We start from the raw sequence: 25047 nt of genomic DNA on the forward strand, positions 1-25047 counted from the left end.
CTCTGTCTCCCCAAAGGGCTAGTGGGTCCTGTCCTCTATCAGAGCATTCCCTATGTGTGTGCTGTATGTCGGTACGTGTGTGTCGACATGTATGAGGAAAATATTGGTGAGGAGGCGGAGCAAATTGCCTGTAATGGTGATGTCACTCTCTAGGGAGTCGACACCGGAATGGATGGCTTATTTATGGAAATTACGTGACAATGTCAACACGCTGCAAGCCGGTTGACGACATGAGAGGGCCGGCGAACAAATTAGTATCTGTCCAGGCGTCTCAAACACCGTCAGGGGCTGTAAAATGCCCATTTACCTCAGTCGGTCGACACAGACCCAGACACGGACACTGATTTCAGTGTCGACGGTGAAGAAACAAACGTATTTTCTTTTAGGGCCACAAGTTAAGGGCAATGAAGGAGGTGTTACATATTTCTGATACTCCAAGTACCACAAAAAAGGGTATTATATGTGAGGTGAAAAAACTACCTGTAGTTTTTCCTGAATCAGATAAATTAAATGAAGTGTGTGATGATGCGTGGGTTTCCCCCGATAGAAAATTATTGGCGGTATACCCTTTCCCGCCAGAAGTTAAGGCGCGGTGGGAAACACCCCTCAGGGTGGATAAGGCGCTCACACGCTTATCAGAACAAGTGGCGGTACCATCTACGGATAGGGCCGTACTTAAGGAGCCAGCTGATAGGAGGCTGAAAAATATCCTAAAAAGTATACACACACATGCTGGTGTTATACTGCGACCAGCGATCGCCTCAGCCTGGATGTGCAGAGCTGAGGTGGCTTGGTCGGATTCCCTGACTAAAAATATTGATACCTTTGACAGGGACAGTATTTTATTGACTATAGAGCATTTAAAGGATGCATTTCTATATATGCGAGATGCGCAGAGGGATATTTGCACTCTGGCATCAAGAGTAAATGCGATGTCCATATCTGCAAGAAGATGTTTATGGACACGACAGTGGTCAGGTGATGCAGATTCCAAACGGCACAAAGATGTATTGCCGTATAAAGGGGAGGAGTTATTTGGGGTCGGTCCATGGGACCTGGTGGCCAGGGCAACTGCTGGAAAATCCACCGTTTTTTACCCTAAGTCACATCTCTGCAGAAAAAGACACCGTCTTTTCAGCCTCAGTCCTTTCGTCCCTATAAGAGTCATATCTGCCCAGGGATAGAGGAAAGGGAAGAAGACTGCAGCAGGCAGCCCATTCCCAGGAACAGAAGCCCTCCACCGCTTCTACCAAGTTCTCAGCATGACGCTGGGACCGTACAGGACCCCTGGATCCTACAAGTAGTATCCAAGGGGTACAGATTGGAATGTCGAGAGGTTTCCCCCCTCGCAGGTTCCTGTAGTCTGCTGTACCAATGTCTCCCTCCGACAGGGAGGCAGTATTGAAAACAATTCACAAGCTGTATTCCCAGCAGGTGATAATAAAATTACCCCTCCGACAACAAGGAAAGGGGTATTACTCCACACTATATGGTGGTACTGAAGGCTAGGTGAGACCTATTCTAAATCTGAAAAATTTGAACACTTACAAGGGTTCAAATCCAGATGGAGTCACTCAGAGCAGTGATAGCAAAGAACAAGGGGACTATATGGTGTCCCGGGACATCAGGGATGCTTACCTCCATGTCCCAAAATTTGCCTTTTCTCACCAAGGGTACCTCAGGTTCGTGGTACAGAACTGTCACTATCAGTTTCAAGACGATGCCGTTGGATTGTCCAAGGCACCCCGGGTCCTTACCAAGGTAATGACCGAAAGGAGGATTCGTCTTCAAAGAAAATGGACGACCTCCTGATAAGAACAAGGTCCAGAGAACAGTTGGAGGTCGGAGTAGCACTATCTCAAGTAGTTCTACGACAGCACGGGTGGATTCTAAATATTCCAAAACCGCAGTTGTTCCGACGACACGTCTGCTGGTCCTAGGGATGATTCTGGACACAGTCCAGGAAAAGGTGTTTCTCCCAGAGGAGAAAGCCAGGGAGTTATCCGAGCTAATCGGGATCCTCCTAAAACCAGGAAAAGTGTCAGTGCATCATTGCACAAGAGTCCTGGTAAAAATGGTGGCTTATTACGAAGCGCTTTCATTCGGCAGATTTCACGCAAGAACTCTTCAGTGGGATCTGCTGGACAAATGGTCCGGATCGCATCTTCAGATGCATCAGCGGATAACCCTATATCCAAGGACAAGGGTGTCTCTCCTGTGGTGATTACAGAGTGCTCATCTTCTAGAGGGCCGCAGATTCGGCATTCAGGATTGGATGCTCGTGACCACGGAGGCCAGCCTGAGAGGCTGGGGAGCAGTCACACAAGGAGTGTGATCAAGTCTGGAGAATTCTCTCCACATAAATATACTGGAGCTAAGAGCAAATTTATAATGCTCTAAGCTTAGCAAGACCTCTGCTTCAAGGTCAGCTGGTATTGATCCAGTGGGATAACATCACGGCAGTCGCCCACGTAAACAGAAAGGGCGGCACAAGAAGCAGGAGGGCAGTGGCAAAACTGCAAGGATTTTTCGCTAGGCGGAAAATCATGTGATAGCACTGTCAGCAGTGTTCATTCCGGGAGTGGACGACTGGGAAGCAGACTTCCTCAGCAGGCACGACCTCCACCCGGGAGAGTGGGAACTTCATCGGGAAGTTTTCCGCATGATTGTGAACCGTTGGGAAAGACCAAAGGTGGACATGATGGCGTCCCGCCCGAACAAAAAATGGGACAGGTATTGCGCCAGGTCACGAGACCTTCAGGCGATAGCTGTGGACGTCCTGGTAACACCGTGGGTGTAACAGTCGGTGTATGTGTTCCCTCCTCTGCTTCTCATAACCAAGGTATTGAGAATTATAAGACATAGAGGAGTAAGAACTATACTCGTGGCTCCGGATTGGCCAAGAGGGACTTGGTAACCGGAACTTCAAGAGATGCTCACAGAGGACTAATGGCCTCGGGAGCTAAGAAGGGATTTGCTTTCAGCAAGTACCATGTCTGTTCCAAGAGGAACCGTGGCATCGGCCTTTAAAAAAGGACCTGCTCCAGCAGGGACCTTGTCTGTTCCAAGACTTACCGCGACTGCGTTTGACGGCATGGCGGTTTGAACGCCGGATCCTAAGGGAAAAGGCATTCCGGAAGAGGTCATACCTACCCTGGTCAAAGCCAGGAAGGAGGTGACCGCACAACATTATCACCACATGTGGTAAAAATATGTTGCGTGGGTGAGGCCAGGAAGGCCCCACGAAAAAAAATTCAACTAGGTCGATTTCTGCACTTCCTGAAAACAGGAGTGTCTATGAGCCTCAAATTGGGGTCCATTAAGGTTCAAGTTTCGGCCCTATAGATTTTCTTCCAGAAAGAATTGGCTTCAGTTCCTGAAGTCCAGACGTTTGTCAAGGGAGTATTGCATATACAGCCCTTGTGTGCCTCCAGTGGCACCGTGGGATCTCAACGTAGTGTTGGGATTCCTCAAATCATATTGGTTTGAACCACTCAAATCTGTGGATTTGAAATATCTCACATGGAAAGTGACCATGCTGTTGGCCCTGGCCTCGGCCAGGCGATTGTCAAAATTGGCGGCTTTGTCTTACAAAAGCCCATATTTGATTTTCCATTCGGGACAGGGCAGAACTGCGGACTCGTCCCCAGTTTCTTCCTAAGGTGGTGTCAGCGTTTCACCTGAAACAACCTATTGTGGTGCCTGCGGCTACTAGGGACTTGGAGGACTCCAAGTTGCTAGACGATGTCAGGGCCCTGAAAATATATATATATATATATATATATATATATAATTCCAGGACGGCTGGAGTCAGAAAGTCTGACTTGCTGTTTATATTGTAGGCACCCAAAAAGCTGGGTGCTCCTGCTTCTAAGCAGACTATTGCTCGTTGGATTTGTAGTACAATTCAGCTTGCACATTCTGTGGCAGGCCTGCCACAGCCAAAATCTGTAAATGCCCATTCCACAAGGAAGGTGGGCTCATCTTGGGCGGCTGCCCGAGGGGTCTCGGCTTTACAACTTTGCCGAGCAGCTACTTGGTCAGGGGCAAACACGTTTGCTAAATTCTACAAATTTGATACCCTGGCTGAGGAGGACCTGGAGTTCTCTCATTCGGTGCTGCAGAGTCATCCGCACTCTCCCGCCCGTTTGGGAGCTTTGGTATAATCCCCATGGTCCTGACGGAGTCCCCAGCATCCACTAGGACGTTAGAGAAAATAAGATTTTACTTACCGATAAATCTATTTCTCATAGTCCGTAGTGGATGCTGGGCGCCCATCCCAAGTGCGGATTGTCTGCATTACTTGTACATAGTTATTGTTACAAAAAAATCGGGTTATTATTGTTGTGAGCCATCTTTTCAGAGGCTCCTTCGTTGTTATCATACTGTTAACTGGGTTCAAATCACAGGTTGTACGGTGTGATTGGTGTGGCTGGTATGAGTCTTACCCGGGATTCAAGATCCTTCCTTATTGTGTACGCTCGTCCGGGCACAGTACCTAACTGAGGCTTGGAGGAGGGTCATAGGGGGAGGAGCCAGTACACACCATGTGATCCTAAAAGCTTGCTTTTGTGCCCTGTCTCCTGCGGAGCCGCTATTCCCCATGGTCCTGACGGAGTCCCCAGCATCCACTACGGACTATGAGAAATAGATTTATCGGTAAGTAAAATCTTATTTTTTGACGAGGAGATCCGTTCTGCAGATGTGCATAGTATAATATTTAAATATTGTAAAAAAAAATACTTTTAAAACTATTTTAAATTAAAAATAAAAATATACAAAAAACAATGTTATGAACGATTTTGAAGGGAAAATTCGTCAGTTAACTGGTTAATACAGTATGTCCATGAACTAAGAATTCACCTTTAGTTTTGCACCCTATAAATGTCAAGCATTTTATTGTCTTTTATTTTCTTCTGGGTAAAATGTGGATCACCAGTATATATTTAAAACAAAAACAAACTTTAGAATTCCCCCCCCCATTTCTGGGTAAATGTTGTCAGTAGCCCACTTGGTGATTTCCCAGCAAATTCCAGTGCATGTTATTGTCATGTTAAACAGGACCTACTCCTAGGAATGATCACATTCTACATTACTGACATCTTGCTGCTCCTGCAGTCATGGAACGTCTTAAACTCAGGAGGCACTCGCTATGGGGTCTATTCATGAAGCAGTGAAGAGTGGAGAAGCTGCCCGTGGCACCCAATCAGCTGCTGCGTATAATTTTATAGAATGCATTTTTGAAATGTTACCTCAACACTGATTGGTTGCCATAGGCAACTTCTCCAGTGGCTCACTTCTCCACACTTTTCACTGCTTCATGAATAACTGTGGCGTCTGACAGTGGGTAAGGACTTCAGCGCCCCTAGTGGCAAAACATGCTCTGACAGAGGGCTGACGCTTTCGGTATTGCTGGATAAGACACACTTTCACCAATTTGTTTTCCCATATAAAAACAAAAAACAAAATATGTAGTCAAGACTCCACTTACAGACCAGTCTTCCAATAATGTTTACTTATTTGATATCCCTATAAACATTTGATTCTGCAGAGTAGTATTCGGTGTCTGTGTCATGTGTTGACCTATGGGAACATCCTATGTAATAAAAGGCTATCTCTGCTCCTCGCCTCCATGGCGGAAATTCAAGTGTTTTGTGTGCCAGGGGCCACTTTTTGTTGCCCTATGTAGCAGTTCAAGTGTTGCGCCATTCCGGCGAGCACAGCCGCTGGCGCTGACATTACTGTTATGATGTTCCGTTATTTTGACGGGCTGGTAACTAGTCATTTAATAAAAATACACCTGAAAAAAAGTTGCCAATTTTTTCCTCATTTAATAACCAAGAAATGGAAAAGATATTTATTTTTATTTCATACCAAAATATAGCCTTGTTATAGGACCACGATTAGGTCCTATATTGAATAGAAATGAAATACCAGGGTATTATCGGATGGCAGTGCCCTTGTAACTTGTGATCTGTGATATAACCCGTGTAAGATTATCGCGTTTTCTGCACACAGCTGGTTTCCTTTGAAGTTGAAAGAATTAAAGACGAAGAACGTAGTGACGGCCAGGATATCCTGAAACGCGTCAAGGAGCTTGCAGAGCATCTCTTCAGAAATGTACGTGCAGTACTGTGATTTAGCTTTCCATATCCAACACTTTTCTCATGTATTCTACACATGCGTGGTCATTCCAAATTGTTCGCTCGCTAGCAGTTTTTAGCAGCCGTGCAAACGCTATGCCGCCGCCCACTGGGAGTGTATTTTAGCTTAGCAGAAGTGCGAACGAAAGGATCGAAGAGCGGATACAACGTTTTTTTGTGCAGTTTTAGAGTAGCTCAAAACCTACTCAGCGCTTGCGATCACTTCAGACCATTCAGTTCCTGTTTTGATGTCACAAACACGCGCTGCGTTCACCCAGCCACGCCTGCGTTTTTCCAGGCACGCCTGCGTTTTTTCGAACACTCCCTGAAAACGGTCAGTTGACACCCAGAAACGCCCACTTCATGTCAATCACTCTGCGGCCAGCAGTGCGACTGAATAGCTTCGCTAGACCCTGTGTGAAACTACATCGTTTGTTGTAATAGTATGTCGCACGTGCGCATTGTTCCGCATACGCATGCGCAGAACTGCCGTTTTTTTTGCTCATTAATGCAGCTAGCGATCAACTTTGAATGATCACAAAGGTCTGTTCTCATAAGACAAATATACTATAGTAAACAGTCATTGTAATAACTTGAAGTCTTAATCCAAGTGCCATATAACAAGCTAATGCAGCCCCCAAATCTGAGCAATGAACCCGAGGGCTTCAAGAGACAGGGCTGAGAACTGGAGCACTAGGCCCTCGTGAGCACCGATCACAGACAGTCCATTTGTAGGTGGCTGAAGTGGATCCGATCATTTAGGATTTCATGAAACTTTCCGGCTGCATTAATACATGATGTGTATGGGAGCCATCGCATGTTAATCCCCCGGCTCTCTGCACACAGTACAAACATTAGCATCAAAGCGACATGTTCAGTCATTTGGGTGTTTCCATCCAATATAATGAATGACCTTTGCCGAGACCCTTCTCCCCCAAATCCTGTATTAGTGTCCTTAATCTGCCGCTACTCCTGCCATAAGGACAACCAAAACCGATTACATATTACTGGGACGTGGAAAGTAAATGTGTAATTACTTTGTTAATGAGACAAAGCGTCTGCCATTAGTTAAAGGTCAACTTGACTTGAAAATGATTAAAACAATGATTTTGCCTAGTTACATTAATTGTGCAGAAATCCCTGGAACACGCCCTGGTACCCGAAATTGGTTTTTACCTGGTTCTCCTGACTTTGGCAGTGTCTGTTACCATGGAAACAAATGATACACAATGCAGTGACTGTCACATGATCTGTTACTTTATACCGTTTACTTGTTCCGTCATCCTATAGAAATTGCTGTTGTGTGTGTCTGTGTAACTACTTGTACATTCCCCCAGATGTTTCCCTTATTATTTGTTGTACCCATGTTCCACACAGCTGCAATTCTCTATCTTACCCTTCTGTTACACTATTAATAGCGTTCCGCTATTGCTGCAAATAATTATAAGGATTCTTGGTAATTAATAGCAGAATATAGAACTTTAAATTATTTAGATTTTCCATTGTGAAGTGTTTCATGTTTTTGTAGGCACATTGCTGTATTGTGTATGGCACACTGTCCTGGGTGACTATGGGATGTATACAATAAGTGTCGGAAGCTGCCGTCTTGTTGGAAAGCCGGCAGCTTCCAACAGATTTAGGTCGGAAGGGGTTTTGACCTATTCATTAGGGCCCCGTTTTTTTCCAACAAGTCGGGAAATCCGACTTGTCGAAAGCCTGTCGGAAAACACGCGGATCGGCGGCTTCAGCCCGAGAGGTTTTAGCCCCATTTCCGACAATGTCAATCCGACTTTAAAAAAAATAAATGTCGTATTGGCAGTGTCCGGAACGGGCCAAACCTGTCTGGTTTGGCCGCGGCACTGAATAATGTCTGATCCTTTCCGCCGGATCCTTTTCTCCAGTCTCCAAGCTCTGGGCTTGTGCAGTCTTTCTGTTGTCGGCCTCAGTCCATGTACCGAATTCTCTTTACATACAGACATTCTTCCCCGAGTCTTATTAAACTGTGTCATATTTGAAGTTTATTACCAAATATTATTGCTTTATTATTATGGGCTACTTCTTCATTATAATTAAATGCCGTGCAATACCTTCATAATGTCTGCAGGTGTTGCTGATGCATCAGCTGTCCAAAGACATCATACATATATGCCCAGTCCTAGCAATGTCACCACCTCATGCTTTTCCTTTAACAAGTCTGTGTGATGTAAACTGATTTCTACACCAGACAACAAAACCCAGACAGACAGCTGCCATCTACACATACCAGGCAGTGTTCTAGGTACCCACTTCTACTATAAAATCATCCTGGCAGAGCTGGGTTACGTGGGGGCAGGGGGAGCATGTCCCCCGATCCCCCGTGTCTCTCCAGCCCCCCTCACCCCAGCTCTGTCCGCTAAATGTTTAATACTTTGAAGCATCTGGGCATCAATTAATGATATCAAGATGATGCCAGCTGTAGAGTAGCATGGCGCCAGTTGTAGAGTAGCATGGCGCCGGCTGTAGAGTAGCATGGCGCCGGCTGTAGAGTAGCATGGCGCCGGCTGTAGAGTAGCTTGGCGCCGGCTGTAGAGTAGCTTGGCGCCGGCTGTAGAGTAGCTTGGCGCCGGCTGTAGAGTAGCTTGGCGCCGGCTGTAGAGTAGCTTGGCGCCGGCTGTAGAGTAGCTTGGCGACGGCTGTAGAGAAGCATGGCGACGGCTGTAGAGAAGCATGGCCCCAGTATATATCACTATTGAAATATTAAAATGCTATCTATTAAAGATGGTCCCACTGGTGTAGGTAGTGGTTTCTGTATGAATATGGAAGCACGGCATCTTTCCCAACCTTGTCCCAATGACCAGATGCTATAGCTGGTGGTACATAGAAAGACCTTCAGCATGAGTCCAGCTGAACCCATCAGCAATGAATAAGAGAAAGCACAGGTTAGGGAACAGGGACATCTCTGTATATGGTAGACGTGCCCTTCTTTCCCATAACAAAAGCCCCCCCCCTTGCTCTCCATGTACATTGAGGCTTGGTTTTCATCTTCCTTCCATACCCCGCCATACACATGTTAATCATAAGGTGTTATTGTTGTATACAGTGTTCAATTTCTGTGCTAACATTTACAGTATATTCATATCTAAGCCCTCTCTCTGTAACTTGGTTATTTTTTCTTACAATGTTTTTATGTCCATTGACTCACCCACCATCTTTTTTTATTGTACATATGCATCATATATTGTTTAGGAAAATCCCAATCCCCACATGGCGTTCCAGAAAGTTCCGAAGCCGACAGAAGGATCACACCTGAGGGTCCACGTCATGCCCTTCCCAAAGATTAATGACCTCAAAGTCCAAGAGCTAATCCAAGATGGAGTCCATAAAAGCCAAAATTCAGCATTGGCATCTAGAGTTGAGAAGAAGTGCGTTGTCCCGGCCGGTTCCTCTGTTGGTAGGTCTTCCCATGATTGCAGCTCAACGCGCATTTGTCTTATTCATTATAGAGACTCGCCCAAGTGCGCTACATGTAATGCCGCGGCTCTGCAGTATGAAAAGCGGTATATAGTAATCCAGAGTGCCTGGGTAATATAGACATTATACAGCCTGAGCGCGCATATTCTGATGATCTCAGGTTTCCTGTCTGAACAGGCCACATTTTATGGATACACTTGAAGCTCAATATCAGAGTAATGAAATCATTAACACCTGTCCTGCTAAAGTACCGGTCTTTATGATGGGCAGAGAGAATCTGGGGGACTCCTCATTTGCTTAACCTGGCAGGTTACATTAATGCTCCCTTAATTTTATTATGCATGAAAGATGTACTCTCCCTTCCAGGGCACACGGAGTCCAATCCAATTCCTGTTTCCCATTAGTGGCCTGGGCTAACACAAAGTACCAAATTCTTATGAGGTTTTATAAATAACAAGCTCTAAGTACATTACCAGAAAACTCTCCTCAGGGTATTCAGATTATTTTAATTATGACATGACACATTTTAATGAAATCTGACGCACTGTGACCTTTTCCCGTCAGAAACGGCATATTATTTATTTCCGTGTTTAGTGACGAGATTAGTGACACTTGCTGCTGTGATGTCATATGTCTTATCTCTGACCTAGAGGAGCAAGAGCTCCGAGGTAGGAATAGGAAGGGTTTGTGTCCAGACCCCTGGCCGATTCTCAACCACGGAGGGCTCAATACTCTTTTAAACAAATACATTTTCTTGGGGCTGGCCGCAAATGATATACAGTATGTCTCTCACAGAAGCCTTACTGCGCTTACAGAAATCTTCACCGCATTTGGTGAGACTGGACGAGGGAGGCCGAGGATGTCAGTGGCACCTAATGATAAGGTGCCAATCCTATTTTTATTTTTTTAGAGGAAATGTTAAAATAATTTCAATTCTGAAGATTTTTTTTCTATTTTGTTTTAAAAGGGACAGGAGACTAATATACAAGAGAGCATGTTATAAGCTTGCACATTAGGCTGGAGGATATAACACTCTGAAGCCATTATACAGTGACTCAGCAGTTGTGTGTTTAAGGGAGCATGTTATATGATTGCACATTAGGCTGGAGGATATAACACAGTGTAGCCATTGCACAGTCAGCAGCTGTGTGTGTAAGGGAGGGTGTTATACAGATGGGTCCACGGTTATCTTGGCTAGTTTGCTGCGCCTAGGTACAACATGGTTTATTAACATAAACCCTTTATCTATTGTTCTCAGCTGCAATACAATACAGAGAACAATACAGCAGGGGATTAAGTCATTACAGCAGGGGATTAAGTCTGATTTCCCAGTCTCACTTAATCCTATTAAAGGTCAAGATAAACATGGACCCATCTGTATGATTGCACATTAGGCTGGAGGATATAACACTATGTAGCCATTACACAGTCAGCAGTTGTGTTTGTAAGGGAGGGTGTTATAAACTTGCACATCAGGCTGGAGTATATAACCCTCTCTGTAACTATTGCACAGTCACTCAGCAGCTGTGTGTAAGGGAGCATGTTATAAGCTTGCACATTAGGCTGGGGGATATAACACTGTGTAGCCATTGCACAGTCAGCAGTTGTGTGTGTAAGGGAGGGTGTTATATGATTACACATTAGGCTGGAGGATATAACACTGTGTAGCGATTGCACAGTCAGCAGTTGTGTGTGTAAGGGAGGGTGTTATATGATTGCACATTAGGCTGGAGGATATAACACTGTGTAGCCATTGCACAGTCAGCAGTTGTGTGTGTAAGGGAGGGTGTTATATGATTGCACATTAGGCTGGAGGATATAACACTGTGTAGCCATTGCACAGTCAGCAGTTGTGTGTTTAAGGGAGGGTGTTATAAGCTTGCACATCAGGTTGGAGGATATAACCCTCTCTGTAGCTATTGCACAGTATCTCAGCAGCTGTGTGTGTAAGGGAGGGTGTTACAGTATATGATTGCACATTAGGCTGGGGATATTCTACTGCGTAGCCATTGTACAGTCACTCAGCAGCTGTGTGTGTGTAAAGAAGCGTGTTATAAGCTTGCACATCAGGCTGGAGGATATAACACTGTGTAACCATTGTACAGTCACTCAGCAGCTGTGTGTAAGGGAGCGTGTTCTAAACTTGCACATTAAGCTGGAGGATATAACACTGTGTAGCCATTGTACAGTCACTCAGCAGTTGTGTGTGTAAAGAAGCGTGTTATAAGCTTGCACATCAGGCTGGAGTATATAACACTGTGTAGCCATTGCACAAGCACTCAGCAGTTGTGTGTGTAAGGGAGGGTGTTATAAGCTTGCACATTAGGCCGGAGGATATAACACTGTGTAGCCATTACACAATCAGTCAGCAGTTGTGTGTGTAAGGGAGCGTGTCATATGCTTGCACATTAGGCTGGAGGATATAACACTGTGTAGCCATTGCACAAGCACTCAGCAGTTGTGTGTGTAAGGGAGCGTGTTATAAGCTTGCACATTAGGCTGGAGGATATAACTGTCCCCACCTGCAGGTAACACACACAGTATATACGCTGCTTCCAGGTCATGTAACGGTCTCTTGTACACTGGCTTTTGTATATTAGGTGCATAGAATAGGCCATCCATTTTCTCTATCGTCCTAGTGGATGCTGGGGTTCCTGAAAGGACCATGGGGAATAGCGGCTCCGCAGGAGACAGGGCACAAAAAGTAAAGCTTTAGGATCAGGTGGTGTGCACTGGCTCCTCCCCCTATGACCCTCCTCCAAGCCTCAGTTAGATTTTTGTGCCCGGCCGAGAAGGGTGCAATCTAGGTGGCTCTCCTAAAGAGCTGCTTAGAAAAGTTTAGCTTAGGTTTTTTATTTTACAGTGAGTCCTGCTGGCAACAGGATCACTGCAACGAGGGACTTAGGGGAGAAGAAGTGAACTCACCTGCGTGCAGGATGGATTGGCTTCTTTGGCTACTGGACATTAGCTCCAGAGGGACGATCACAGGTACAGCCTGGATGGTCACCGGAGCCTCGCCGCCGGCCCCCTTGCAGATGCTGAAAAGAGAAGAAGGTCCAGAATCGGCGGCAGAGGACTCCTCAGTCTTCTTAAGGTAGCGCACAGCACTGCAGCTGTGCGCCATTGCTCTCAGCACACTTCACACGGCAGTCACTGAGGGTGCAGGGCGCTGGGAGGGGGGCGCCCTGGGAGGCAATGTAAACCTATTTTTTGGCAAAAAATACCTCACATATAGCCTCCGGGGGCTATATGGAGATATTTAACCCCTGCCAGAATCCGTTGAAGAGCGGGAGACGAGCCCACCGAAAAAGGGGCGGGGCCTATCTCCTCAGCACACAGCGCCATTTCCCCTTCCATAAAGGCTGGAGGGAAGGCTCCCAGGCTCTCCCCTGCACTGCACTACAGAATCAGGGTTAAAACAGAGAGGGGGGGCACTAATTTGGCGTTAGAAATATATAAAAAGATGCTATAAGGGAAAACACTTATATAAGGTTGTCCCTATATAATTATAGCGTTTTTTGGTGTGTGCTGGCAAACTCTCCCTCTGTCTCTCCAAAGGGCTAGTGGGTCCTGTCCTCTATCAGAGCATTCCCTGTGTGTGTGCTGTGTGTCGGTACGTGTGTGTCGACATGTATGAGGACGATGTTGGTGAGGAGGCGGAGCAATTGCCTGTAATGGTGATGTCACTCTCTAGGGAGTCGACACCGGAATGGATGGCTTATTTAGGGAATTACGTGATAATGTCAACACGCTGCAAGGTCGGTTGACGACATGAGACGGCCGACAAACAATTAGTACCGGTCCAGACGTCTCAAAAACACCGTCAGGGGTTTTAAAACGCCCGTTTACCTTAGTCGGTCGACACAGACACAGACAAGGACACTGAATCCAGTGTCGACGGTGAATAAACAAACGTATTCCTTATTAGGGCCACACGTTAAGGGCAATGAAGGAGGTGTTACATATTTCTGATACTACAAGTACCACAAAAGAGGGTATTATGTGGGATGTGAAAAAACTACCTGTAGTTTTTCCTGAATCAGATAAATTAAATGAAGTGTGTGATGATGCGTGGGTTCCCCCCGATAGAAAATTATTGGCGGTATACCCTTTCCCGCCAGAAGTTAGGGCGCGTTGGGAAACACCCCTTAGGGTGGATAAGGCGCTCACACGCTTATCAAAAAAAAAATATCATATAAAAGTATATACACACATACTGGTGTTATACTGCGACCAGCGATCGCCTCAGCCTGGATGTGCAGAGCTGGGATGGCTTGGTCGGATTCCCTGACTAAAAATATTGATACCCTTGACAGGGACAGTATTTTATTGACTATAATATTTGCCCAGGGATAGAGGAAAGGGAAGAAGACTGCAGCAGGCAGCCCATTCCCAGGAACAGAAGCTTTCCACCGCTTCTGCCAAGCTCTCAGCATGACGCTGGGAACGTACAGGACCCCTGGATCCTACAAGTAGTATCCCAGGGGTACAGATTGGAATGTCGAAACGTTTCCCCCTCGCAGGCTCCTGAAGTCTGCTTTACCAAGGTATCCCTCCGACAAGGAGGCAGTATGGGAAAAAATTCACAAGCTGTATTCCCAGCAGGTGATAATCAAATTACCCCTCCTACAACAAGGAAAGGGGTATTATTCCACACTATATTGTGGTACTGAAGCCAGAAGGCTAGGTGAGACCTATTCTAAATCTAAAAAAATTTGAACACTTACAAAGGTTCAAATCAAGATGGAGTCACTCAGAGCAGTGATAACGAACCAGGAAGAAGGGGACTATATAGTGTCCCGGGACATCAGGGATGCTTACCTCCATGTCCCAAATTTGCCCTTCTCACTAAGGGTACCTCAGGTTCGTGGTATAGAACTGTCACTGTCAGTTTCAGACGCTGCCGTTTGGATTGTCCAAGGCACCCCGGGTCTTTACCAAGGTAATGGCCGAAATGATGATTATTCTTCGAAGAAAAGGCGTCTTAATTACCCCTTACTTGGACGATCTCCTGATAAGGGCAAAGTCCAGGGAACAGTTGGAGGTCGGAGTAGCACTATCTCGGATACTGCTACAACAGCACGGATGGATTCTAAATATTCCAAAATCGCAGCTGATCCTGACGACACGTCTGCTGTGCCTAGGGATGATTCTGGACACAGTCCAGAAAAAGGTGTTTCTCCCGGAAGAGAAAGCCAGGGAGTTATCCGAGCTAGTCAAGAACCTCCTAAAACCAGGAAAAGTGTCAGTGCATCATTGCACAAGGGTCCTGGTAAAAATGGTGGCTTCCTACGAAGCAATTCCATTCGGCAGATTTCACGCAAGAACTTTTCAGTGGGATCTGCTGGACAAATGGTCCGGATCGCATCTTCAGATGCATCAGCGGATAACCCTATATCCAAGGACAAGGGTGTCTCTCCTGTGGTGGTTACAGAGTGCTCATCTTCTAGAGGGCCGCAGATTCGGCATTCAGGATTGGATGCTGGTGACCACGGAGGCCAGCCCGAGAGGCTGGGGAGCAGTCACACAAGGAAAAAATTTCCAGGGAGTGTGATCAAGTCTGGAGACTTTTCTCCACATAAATATACTGGAGCTAAGGGTAAATTTATAATGCTCTAAGCTTAGCAAGACCTCTGCTTCAAGGTCAGCCGGTATTGATCCAGTGGGAAAAACATCACGGCAGTCGCCCACGTAAACAGACAGGGCGGCACAAGAAGCAGGAGGGCAATGGCAAAAACTGCAAGGACTTTTCGCTGGGCGGAAAATCATGTGATAGCACTGTCAGCAGTGTTTCATTCCGGGAGTGGAAACTGGGAAGCAGACTTCCTCAGCAGGCACGACCTCCACCCGGGAGAGTGGAAACTTCATCGGGAAGTTTTTCCACATGATTGTGAACCGTTGGGAAATACCAAAGGTGGACATGATGGCGTCCCGTCTGAACAAAAAACGGGACAGGTATTGCGCCAGGTCAAGAGACCCTCAGGCAATAGCTGTGGACGTTCTGGTAACACCGTGGGTGTACCAGTCGGTGTATGTGTTCCCTCCTCTGCTTCTCATACCTAAGGTACTGAGAATTATAAGACGTAGAGGAGTAAGAACTATACTCATGGCTCCGGATTGGCCAAGAAGGACTTGGTACCCGGAACTTCAAGAGATGCTCACAGAGGACTTATGGCCTCTGTCGCTAAGAAGGGACTTGTTTCAGCAAATACCATGTCTGTTCCAAGACTTACCGCAGCTGCGTTTGACGGCATGGCGGTGGAACGCTGGATCCTAAGGGAAAAGGCATTCCGGAAGAGGTCATTCCTACCCTGGTCAAAGCCAGGAAGGAGGTGACCGCACAACATTATCACCACATGTGGCGAAAATATGTTGCGTGGTGTGAGGCCAGGAAGGCCCCACGAAGAAATTTCAACTCGGTCGATTCCTGCATTTCCTGCAAACAGGAGTGTCTATGGGCCTCAAATTGGGGCCCATTAAGGTTCAAATTTCGGCCCTGTCGATTTTCTTCCAGAAAGAATTGGCTTCAGTTCCTGAAGTCCAGAAGGTTGTCAAGGGAGTATTGCATATACAACCCCCTTTTGTGCCTCCAGTGGCACTGTGGGATCTCAACGTAGTTCTGGGATTCCTCAAATCACATTGGTTTAAAACCAGTCAAATCTGTGGATTTGAAGCATTTCACATGAAAAGTGACCATGCTCTTGGCCCTGGCCTGGGCCAGGCGGGTGTCAAATTGGTGGGTTTTTTCTCAAAAAAAGCCCATATCTGTTTGTCCATTCGGACAGGGCAGAGCTGCGGACTCGTCCCCAGTTCTCTCCCTAAGGTGGTGTCAGTGTTTCACCTGAACCAGCTTATTGTGGTGCCTTGCGCCTACTAGGGACTTGGAGGACTCCAAGTTGCTGGATGTTGTCAGGGCCCTGAAAGTATAGGTTCCAGGACGGCTGGAGTCAGGAAAACTGACTTGCTGTTATCCTGTATGCACCCAACAAACTGGGTGCTCTTGCTTCTAAGCAGACTATTGCTAGTTAGATGTGTAATACAATTCAGCTTGCACATTCTGTGGCAGGCCTGCCACAGCCAAAATATGTAAATGCCCATTCCACAAGGAAGGTGGGCTCATCTTGGGCAGCTGCCCGAGGGGTCTCGGCTTTACAACTTTGCCGAGCGGCTATTTAGTCAGGGGCAAACACGTTTGTAAAATCCTACAAATTTGATACCCTGGCTAAGGAGGACCTGGAGTTCTCTCATTCGGTGCTGCAGAGTCATCCGCACTCTCCCGCCCGTTTGGGAGCTTTGGTATAATCCCCATGGTCCTTTCAGGAACCCCAGCATCCACTAGGACGATAGAGAAAATAAGAATTTACTTACCGATAATTCTATTTCTCGGAGTCCGTAGTGGATGCTGGGCGCCCATCCCAAGTGCGGATTATCTGCATTACTTGTACATAGTTACAAAAATCGGGTTATTATTGTTGGGAGCCATCTTTTCAGAGGCTCCGCTGTTATCATACTGTTAACTGGGTTCAGATCACAGGTTGTACAGTGTGATTGGTGTGGCTGGTATGAGTCTTACCCGGGATTCAAAATCCTTCCTTATTGTGTACGCTCGTCCGGGCACAGTATCCTAACTGAGGCTTGGAGGAGGGTCATAGGGGGAGGAGCCAGTGCACACCACCTGATCCTAAAGCTTTACTTTTTGTGCCCTGTCTCCTGCGGAGCCGCTATTCCCCATGGTCCTTTCAGGAACCCCAGCATCCACTACGGACTCCGAGAAATAGAATTATCGGTAAGTAAATTCTTATTTACCTATTACACAGTCCTGGGAAATGCTCCACACTCAGGTCCCCACATGTCAGCAGGTACAGTGCTGTATATCTCACACTCAGGTCCCCACCTGTCAGCAGGCACAGTGCTGTATATCTCACATTCAGGTCCGCCTGCCAGGAGGTACAGTGCTGCATATCTCACATTCAGGTCCCTACCTGTTAGCAGGTACAGTGCTGTATATCTCACACTCAGGTCCCCACCTGTCAGCAGGTACAGTGCTGTATATCTCACACTCAGGTCTCCACCTGTCAGCAGGTACAGCGCTATATATCTCACACTCAGGTCCCCACCTGTCAGCAGGTACAGTGCTGTATATCTCACACTCAGGTCCCCACCTGTCAGCAGGTACAGTGCTGTATATCTCACACTCAGGTCCCCACCTGTCAGCAGGTACAGTGCTGTATATCTCACACTCAGGTCCCCACCTGTCAGCAGGTACAGTGCTGTATATCTCACACTCAGGTCTCCACCTGTCAGCAGGTACAGTGCTGCATGTCTCACACTCTGGTCCCCACCTGTCAGCAGGTACAGCGCTGTATATCTCACACTCAGGTCTCCTCCTGTCAGCAGGTACAGCGCTATATATCTCACACTCAGGTCCCCACCTGTCAGCAGGTACAGTGCTGTATATCTCACACTCAGGTCCCCACCTGTCAGCAGGTACAGTGCTGTATATCTCACACTCAGGTCTCCTCCTGTCAGCAGGTACAGTGCTGTATATCTCACACTCAGGTCTCCTCCTGTCAGCAGGTACAGTGCTGTATATCTCACACTCAGGTCCCCACCTGTCAGCAGGTACAGTGCTGTATACCTCACACTCAGGTCTCCACCTGTCAGCAGGTACAGTGCTGTATATCTCACACTCAGGTCTCCACCTGTCAGCAGGTACAGCGCTATATACCTCACACTCAGGTCTCCACCTGTCAGCAGGTACAGTGTTGTATATCTCACACTCAGGTCTCCACCTGTCAGCAGGTACAGTGTTGTATATCTCACACTCAGGTCTCCACCTGTCAGCAGGTACAGCGCTATATATCTCACACTCAGGTCCCCACCTGTCAGCAGGTACAGTGCTGTATATCTCACACTCAGGTCCCCACCTGTCAGCAGGTACAGCGCTATATACCTCACACTCAGGTCTCCACCTGTCAGCAGGTACAGTGCTGTATACCTCACACTCAGGTCTCCACCTGTCAGCAGGTACAGTGCTGTATATCTCACACTCAGGTCTCCACCTGTCAGCAGGTACAGCGCTATATACCTCACACTCAGGTCTCCACCTGTCAGCAGGTACAGTGTTGTATATCTCACACTCAGGTCTCCACCTGTCAGCAGGTACAGTGTTGTATATCTCACACTCAGGTCTCCACCTGTCAGCAGGTACAGCGCTATATATCTCACACTCAGGTCCCCACCTGTCAGCAGGTACAGTGCTGTATATCTCACACTCAGGTCCCCACCTGTCAGCAGGTACAGTGCTGTATACCTCACACTCAGGTCCCCACCTGTCAGCAGGTACAGCGCTATATATCTCACACTCAGGTCCCCACCTATCAGCAGGTTCAGTGCTGTATATCTCACACTCAGGTCCCCACCTGTCAGCAGGTACAGTGCTGTATATCTCACACTCAGGTCCCCACCTGTCAGCAGGTACAGTGCTGTATATCTCACACTCAGGTCCCCATCTGTCAGCAAGTACAGTGCTGTATATCTCACACTCAGGTCCCCACCTGTCAGCAGGTACAGTGCTGCATATCTCACACTCAGGTCCCCACCTGTCAGCAGGTACAGTGCTGTATATCTCACACTCAGGTCCCCACCTGTCAGCAGGTACAGTGCTGTATATCTCACACTCAGGTCTCCACCTGTCAGCAGGTACAGTGCTGTATATCTCACACTCAGGTCCCCATCTGTCAGCAGGTACAGTGCTGTATATCTCACACTCAGGTCTCCACCTGTCAGCAGGTACAGCGCTATATATCTCACACTCAGATCCCCACCTGTCAGCAGGTACAGTGCTGTATATCTCACACTCAGATCCCCACCTGTCGGCAGGTACAGTGCTGTATATCTCACACTCAGGTCCCCATCTGTCAGCAAGAACAGTGCTGTATATCTCACACTCAGGTCCCCACCTGTCAGCAGGTACAGCGCTGTATACCTCACACTCAGGTCTCCACCTGTCATCTGTTGGCATTATCCAGTCATTGTAGTGTGGTATGTTGGCACATGTGGGGGTGAGGATGCTGACCCTAGTACACCATCATCACTGCCCCCAGTATGCGATGGCTCAGTACTGAGTATCAGGTGGGGCACAATGCACAATACAGGTGGAGCAGTGATACCGCAGTCCCTCTGGGGTGTTTGTTCTACTTCCCTGCATTGTTTGACTGAAGATGAGATGAGAACCATTTGTGGATTTGCAGATTGTAGCGCAGCAAGGCGTTTGTTCTGCGTGTCTGGCCGAACCGGTGGAATATTAACAGACCGACAATTTACCTCCTAGCAACCGGAGGAATCTATCTTAATGGAAATGTTTCAGCTGCTGAACATAAATATAGAGCTACAGTCCAGAGCCAGTCCGTGAGTCTGCTGCCAGGTTACTTTCACTATGTGACCGCTGTCAAGTGTCCTCTGGGACATCTTAAGGCGATCACTTGTAAACACCTGCGAGCTGCACTGTGCTGACGTGGAAACCAGTGACGGCTGTAGAGCAGACCACATATAGCAGGGAAAGGGGGGATAAAACATAAACCTAATAGTACATTTATGACCTTATTTATCATTGAGTGATAAATTTCACTGTGAGTAATGAATTGTACCAGCCAATCGGCTCCTACCTTCCATGTCACAGGCTGGGTTTGAAAAATGACCGGAGCGGATTGGCTGGTGCAATTTATCACTCACAGTGAAATGTATCACTCGTTGATAAATAAGGGCATTAATGTATGTAATATGTGCCATGGCTGCCTGCCTCCAGGGATCAGCAGTGCTGTGCATCACAGCCGCAGCACCTGGGACACAGCACTACTCCCTTCCTGTAGGGCAGGAGCCGCCACTGGTGTGGACTAGGCCCTGTGTCCGCCTGGCCTGATGTGAGAAGACGTTGTAATAATGAAATAGTGTGAATCTGAGATGTGTGATAGACACCACACTAATCTGTTCTGCAGTGTACTAGATTATCAGTCCTTCATACTGTAACGAACGCCATGCTGTGTTTACAGTCTGCAAGTTCTCAACGCAGAGAAGCTGAATGAACAAACCCAGAGGGATGTGGTATTACTGCTCCAACTACATTGTACAATGCTACTAAACTGTGCACTGTGCCCCACCTGTAACTCCGTACTGGGGCATCTACTATTGCATCAGGCACATACAGGATATTGGAGCTCATACTGTATGTCAGGCACCAGGATCACCATCCCTGCAAGGAAACGGACACACAAGCCCCTTGCCAACGCCATGTACTTTGTGGAAATGAGAATATAACCTATTTACCCCCACATTCTGGGATAACTTTTTACGCATTTTTTGTAAGAGACACAAAGTTTTTAGATGACTTTTGATTGCTTGATGGAATGCAGCAAGTTTTACGTTCCTTTAAGCGGACCTCACACAGGCGTAAGTTCCTAAGACGAGTGCAATACCTGGTATGTAACCTGCCAGGATTTTCGGATCATTACGTGTTGGTGGATGTGGTGGGTAGGTGACCGGTATTGTCCTGTAATGTGTGTCCATCTCCCACGCACTAACAGACCCCGGGGAAATGGGATTAGATACGGCCACTCCTGCCACATACGTTGTCCCTTCGCCGGGCTGGCATTGCTCTAATAACCCTAATGTACATCCATTGTAAGTAATGTTTCCTTTCTGTTTCCCTGACAGTGTCCATAGTGGACAAATGCAGTTCCGTCTTCAACAGCGCCCGCCGGCTGGAAGTGGTCCGCAACTGCATCGCTTACATATTTGAGAACAAAACACTGGAAACTGAAAAGGTATTTCTCCATATACATTGCTCTGATCTTTGAGTTGTAAAAGCCTGGAGGCTACTGGGGAGCCGGGGAGTACCCGGAGGAAACCCACGCAAGCGCGGGGAGAATATATAAACTCCACACTGTTCGGTGGGGATCAACCACATGACCTCAGTGCTGTGAGGCAGTAACGCCAACTATTACACTGTCCGTAAAGCCTATGTGTAAAATCTGGCTTTTCGCTGATTTGGAAAGGTGGATTAATGCCAAATAGAGAGGCCAATCCAGGGAGTGTGATCCTGGGATTTAGGCAAAAAAATGGCCGGGATTGCGTGATTTACCTTCCCAATTGTTTTTTTTAGTGCCAGACAGCGTTGAGCGCATCCTCAGGGAGTTCGGACACTGCCCGGCTACCCCTGCCTCCAGCAGTGTGTACTGCGCAGCGTGACATGATGTCAGAGGTCACGCTGCGCAGTCTGACGCCAGCAGCCCAAACCACTCCTCGCCAACCGAAGCCCTCCCACCCATCATAGTGAATATGACGCCAGCCGCCCGCACCGCGCCTCGCAGCCTGCGAACCCCGACTCCCACCCACGATAGTGAGTATTTGTGTGGGCTGAGCCAGGGTGGGCAAGTCATCAACCCAATCTCGGGAATCCAGAGATTGACCTTTTTTCAATCCCAATACCCGGGATTGAAAAAAAGGCCCAGGATTGGCCTCCCTAATGCTGAAGCAGGAGCCTCAAAATATTTCTTGGTGCATTTTCAGTGAAATATTTGGCGGCTAGCTCACTTCTTCTCACGTAGCCTATTTTCTGGAAATTCAGCGTTATTCTGGAAAACTGTTTGGCCACTGCATCAATAATGATATTGATGTTAGAATTTCTAGCCACAAGGGGTTAATTTATTGCAGAAATGACCATTTATCATTTTTTTTTTTGTGATCTTCTCATAACTTTAAAAGAAGCTTTGAAAATACGATTACATCAGTGCCCAAAGCTGACATGCAGCTGATCCGTGCGATGGATGTGTCATGTCAGCTCGCTCCTCTGACCTTATTCCCGGAATGTGCCGTTTCCCTCTGAGACTCTGCCAGCTGTCAAACAGCTCCTCTGTCACTCTGTGCGCGTCTTGTGGGCAGACTCAGGCCCAAATGTATGAAGCCTTAAAAAGTGATAAAGTGCAGAGTGTTAAAGAGTGATAAAGTAACAGCCAATCAGCTCCTAGCTGCCATGTTACAGGATGTGTTTGAAAAATGACAGCTAGGATCTGATTGGCTGGTACTTTATCTCTCTTTATCACTCTCCACTTCATCCCTTATTAAAGCTTAATATATTTGGGCCACTATTCTTAGTCCAAATCAGATAGAGGCAATTATTGACTTTCCCATGGCTACAGAACCACAAGTCTCAGCATGGAATACATACCCCATGGTTCCTTAGTGGCCGTTGGGCTAGGCTTCCTGGGCCGGGAGATGTGACTCTCTCATCAGAACACTGTCTGTACATAATGGATGCACTCCGTATTCCAGACACCCTACATAAGAGGGTGATACGCAGTGTAACACCAGTCTGTCTCTGAAGTGCAGTACATGAGAGCGCTTTTATGCCAGGTACACTCTAGTTTGGTTTAGTTTTCTGTCTTTAGTGTTTTTTTTACCATTTCCTCTACATTACTCAGGTAGGTAGATCATACGGCAGCACTGCGGGGTGTGCTCGGTAGCAGAGCGTACGCATGCACAGGTTACTAAGGGGGTAATTCAGATCTGATCGCTAGGCAGCGTTTTTTGCTGTCCTGCGCCTACAGGGGCAGTGTAAATTAGCTGTGCAAGTGTGCAAACGCATGTGTAGCAGAGCTGCACAAACTTAGTTTGTGCAGTCTCTGCGCAGCCCAGGACTTACTCAGCCGCTGCGATCACATCAGCCTGTTCAGGACCGGAATTGACGTCAGACACCCTCCCTTCAACCGCTTGGCCCCACCTGCGTTTTTCCGAACACTCCCTGAAAACGGTCAGTTGCCACCCACAAGCGGCTTCTTCCTGTCAATCTCCTTGCGAACGCCCGTGCGAATGGATCCTTCGCACAATCCCGTGGTTGACCGTTGATCCCCGTTGCGGCGGTCCGTCGTGCCTGCGCATTGCGGCTCAGACAGTTCGGATGTGATCGCCCACTGTGGGAAAACGCACAGCAGCGATCAGATCTGAATTACCCCTTGAGTGCTGTGTGTATCTCATACGCAGCGCCATGGAGGTGATACACACGTGGATGCAGATAAAGCGCTCACGCATCCCGATATTTACTGCCGAGAGACACTGATGGAAATTGCAGGGAGATCCGTGGTGTTCCGATGGCCGCTGCTGGGGCATAATTGGCCAGTTGCACGAACACCGGAATCCATGGTCACTCGGACATTCTGCACCCATCACAGGCAGGTGCAGTGTCCGATTGTGTGTCTCTGTAATCTCATCGGCAGATTTGCGACACAGCCAGTGGGTGTCGGAATAGACCGCCCATCGGCCGCAGTATTAGCATGATGATGCAGCAATGGCTGCGAGCAATGTTTCAGCCGTTACTGCAGCCGTGCCCATTTGTGAATCACCCACTGACTGTAGTGAGGAACTGTCCGCTGTGCTGAGCCACTCGTGATCTCGTATCTCCTGCACCAGCCATAGGGACTGCTGTGAAAGCAAGCGTGCAGTCACATGGATGCGTGGAACTGTGCGTACCAGTGGATATATGCGTGTGGCCTGTGCTCGCAGTATATAGGCCCTTTAGTGCTACTATATAAAGCTGTTGGTTAATGTCACGGGGGACATGTGCAAATCCACAAATTCCATATTTCATTTTATGTCTGTGATGGTTTTATTTCTGGTCTTGGGAATTTACACTTTTATACATCTGTTTTCCTTATTGCTGACCTGCAATCACTTAATTATCGATTGCAGCAGAGTTACTCCAATCAGATTGTGTCTAATCAGACCGTCACCCTGAGCTGTGTCTGAGAGCTGCGTGTCATAGGCGGTTGCTGGATCTTAAAGCTGGGTACACACTGGAGCGATGTCTGGAAGATTCTGACATTTTGTAATGACAAATTGCCTGCGTCGCTCAGTATGTATGGTTGATTGCATGCTCCCGTGGTCGTTGGCAGCGGTCCCCAGGTTTGATGTTCTCCACACCTAGCGAGCTCGCGAGCGACCGTGTTTATGCGTACGAAGGACAGAACACGATAGCTCCGTCCTTCAACTCCTTCTAATGTGTTATTCATGCTGATAATAAATGATATTGTAACATATGGAACCACATGAATGTTCTTCCCTCCAGTGCGGGGGGAAATATTTATAGCAGGGTATTAGCGTGTTTTATGGAGTATTTTCTGTTTGAGGACTCGGACATCACAGCCTTGTGTCCTCTTGGTGTTTATAAAGAATGAGGAGCAGGTCTGAGGTCACCATGTGTCTGCAGCAAGTGAAATGAGTCTTTCCTGTTTCCAGGCGCTGCCTGCTGCGCTCCGCGCTCTGAAAGGAAAAGCTGCCAGACAGTGTCTAACCGAGGAGCTGGGTTGTCACGTACAACAGAATCGCGCCATCCTCAACCATCAGCAGTTTGACTACATTATCCGAATGATGAACTGCACCCTGCAGGTACTGTACACCGTGA

At 47.4% G+C, this 25047-nt stretch overlaps 1 protein-coding gene across 5 annotated transcripts in view; it reads left to right on the top strand.

Annotated features, from left to right (window-relative positions):
- The window catches only part of SBF2 (SET binding factor 2), a 585530-nt gene that overhangs the window by 335998 nt on the left and 224485 nt on the right, over positions 1 to 25047 (top strand). For all 5 annotated transcript variants that reach the window (XM_063946447.1, XM_063946443.1, XM_063946444.1 and 2 more), the window contains exons 13-16: positions 6019 to 6120; positions 9369 to 9573; positions 21306 to 21415; positions 24882 to 25031. In XM_063946447.1, the coding sequence (XP_063802517.1) occupies positions 6019 to 6120; positions 9369 to 9573; positions 21306 to 21415; positions 24882 to 25031 (567 nt within the window). The remainder of the gene's footprint in view (positions 1 to 6018; positions 6121 to 9368; positions 9574 to 21305; positions 21416 to 24881; positions 25032 to 25047) is intronic.

Source organism: Pseudophryne corroboree, chromosome 11 (assembly GCF_028390025.1).
Source record: "Pseudophryne corroboree isolate aPseCor3 chromosome 11, aPseCor3.hap2, whole genome shotgun sequence".
Classification (NCBI taxonomy): domain Eukaryota; kingdom Metazoa; phylum Chordata; class Amphibia; order Anura; family Myobatrachidae; genus Pseudophryne; species Pseudophryne corroboree.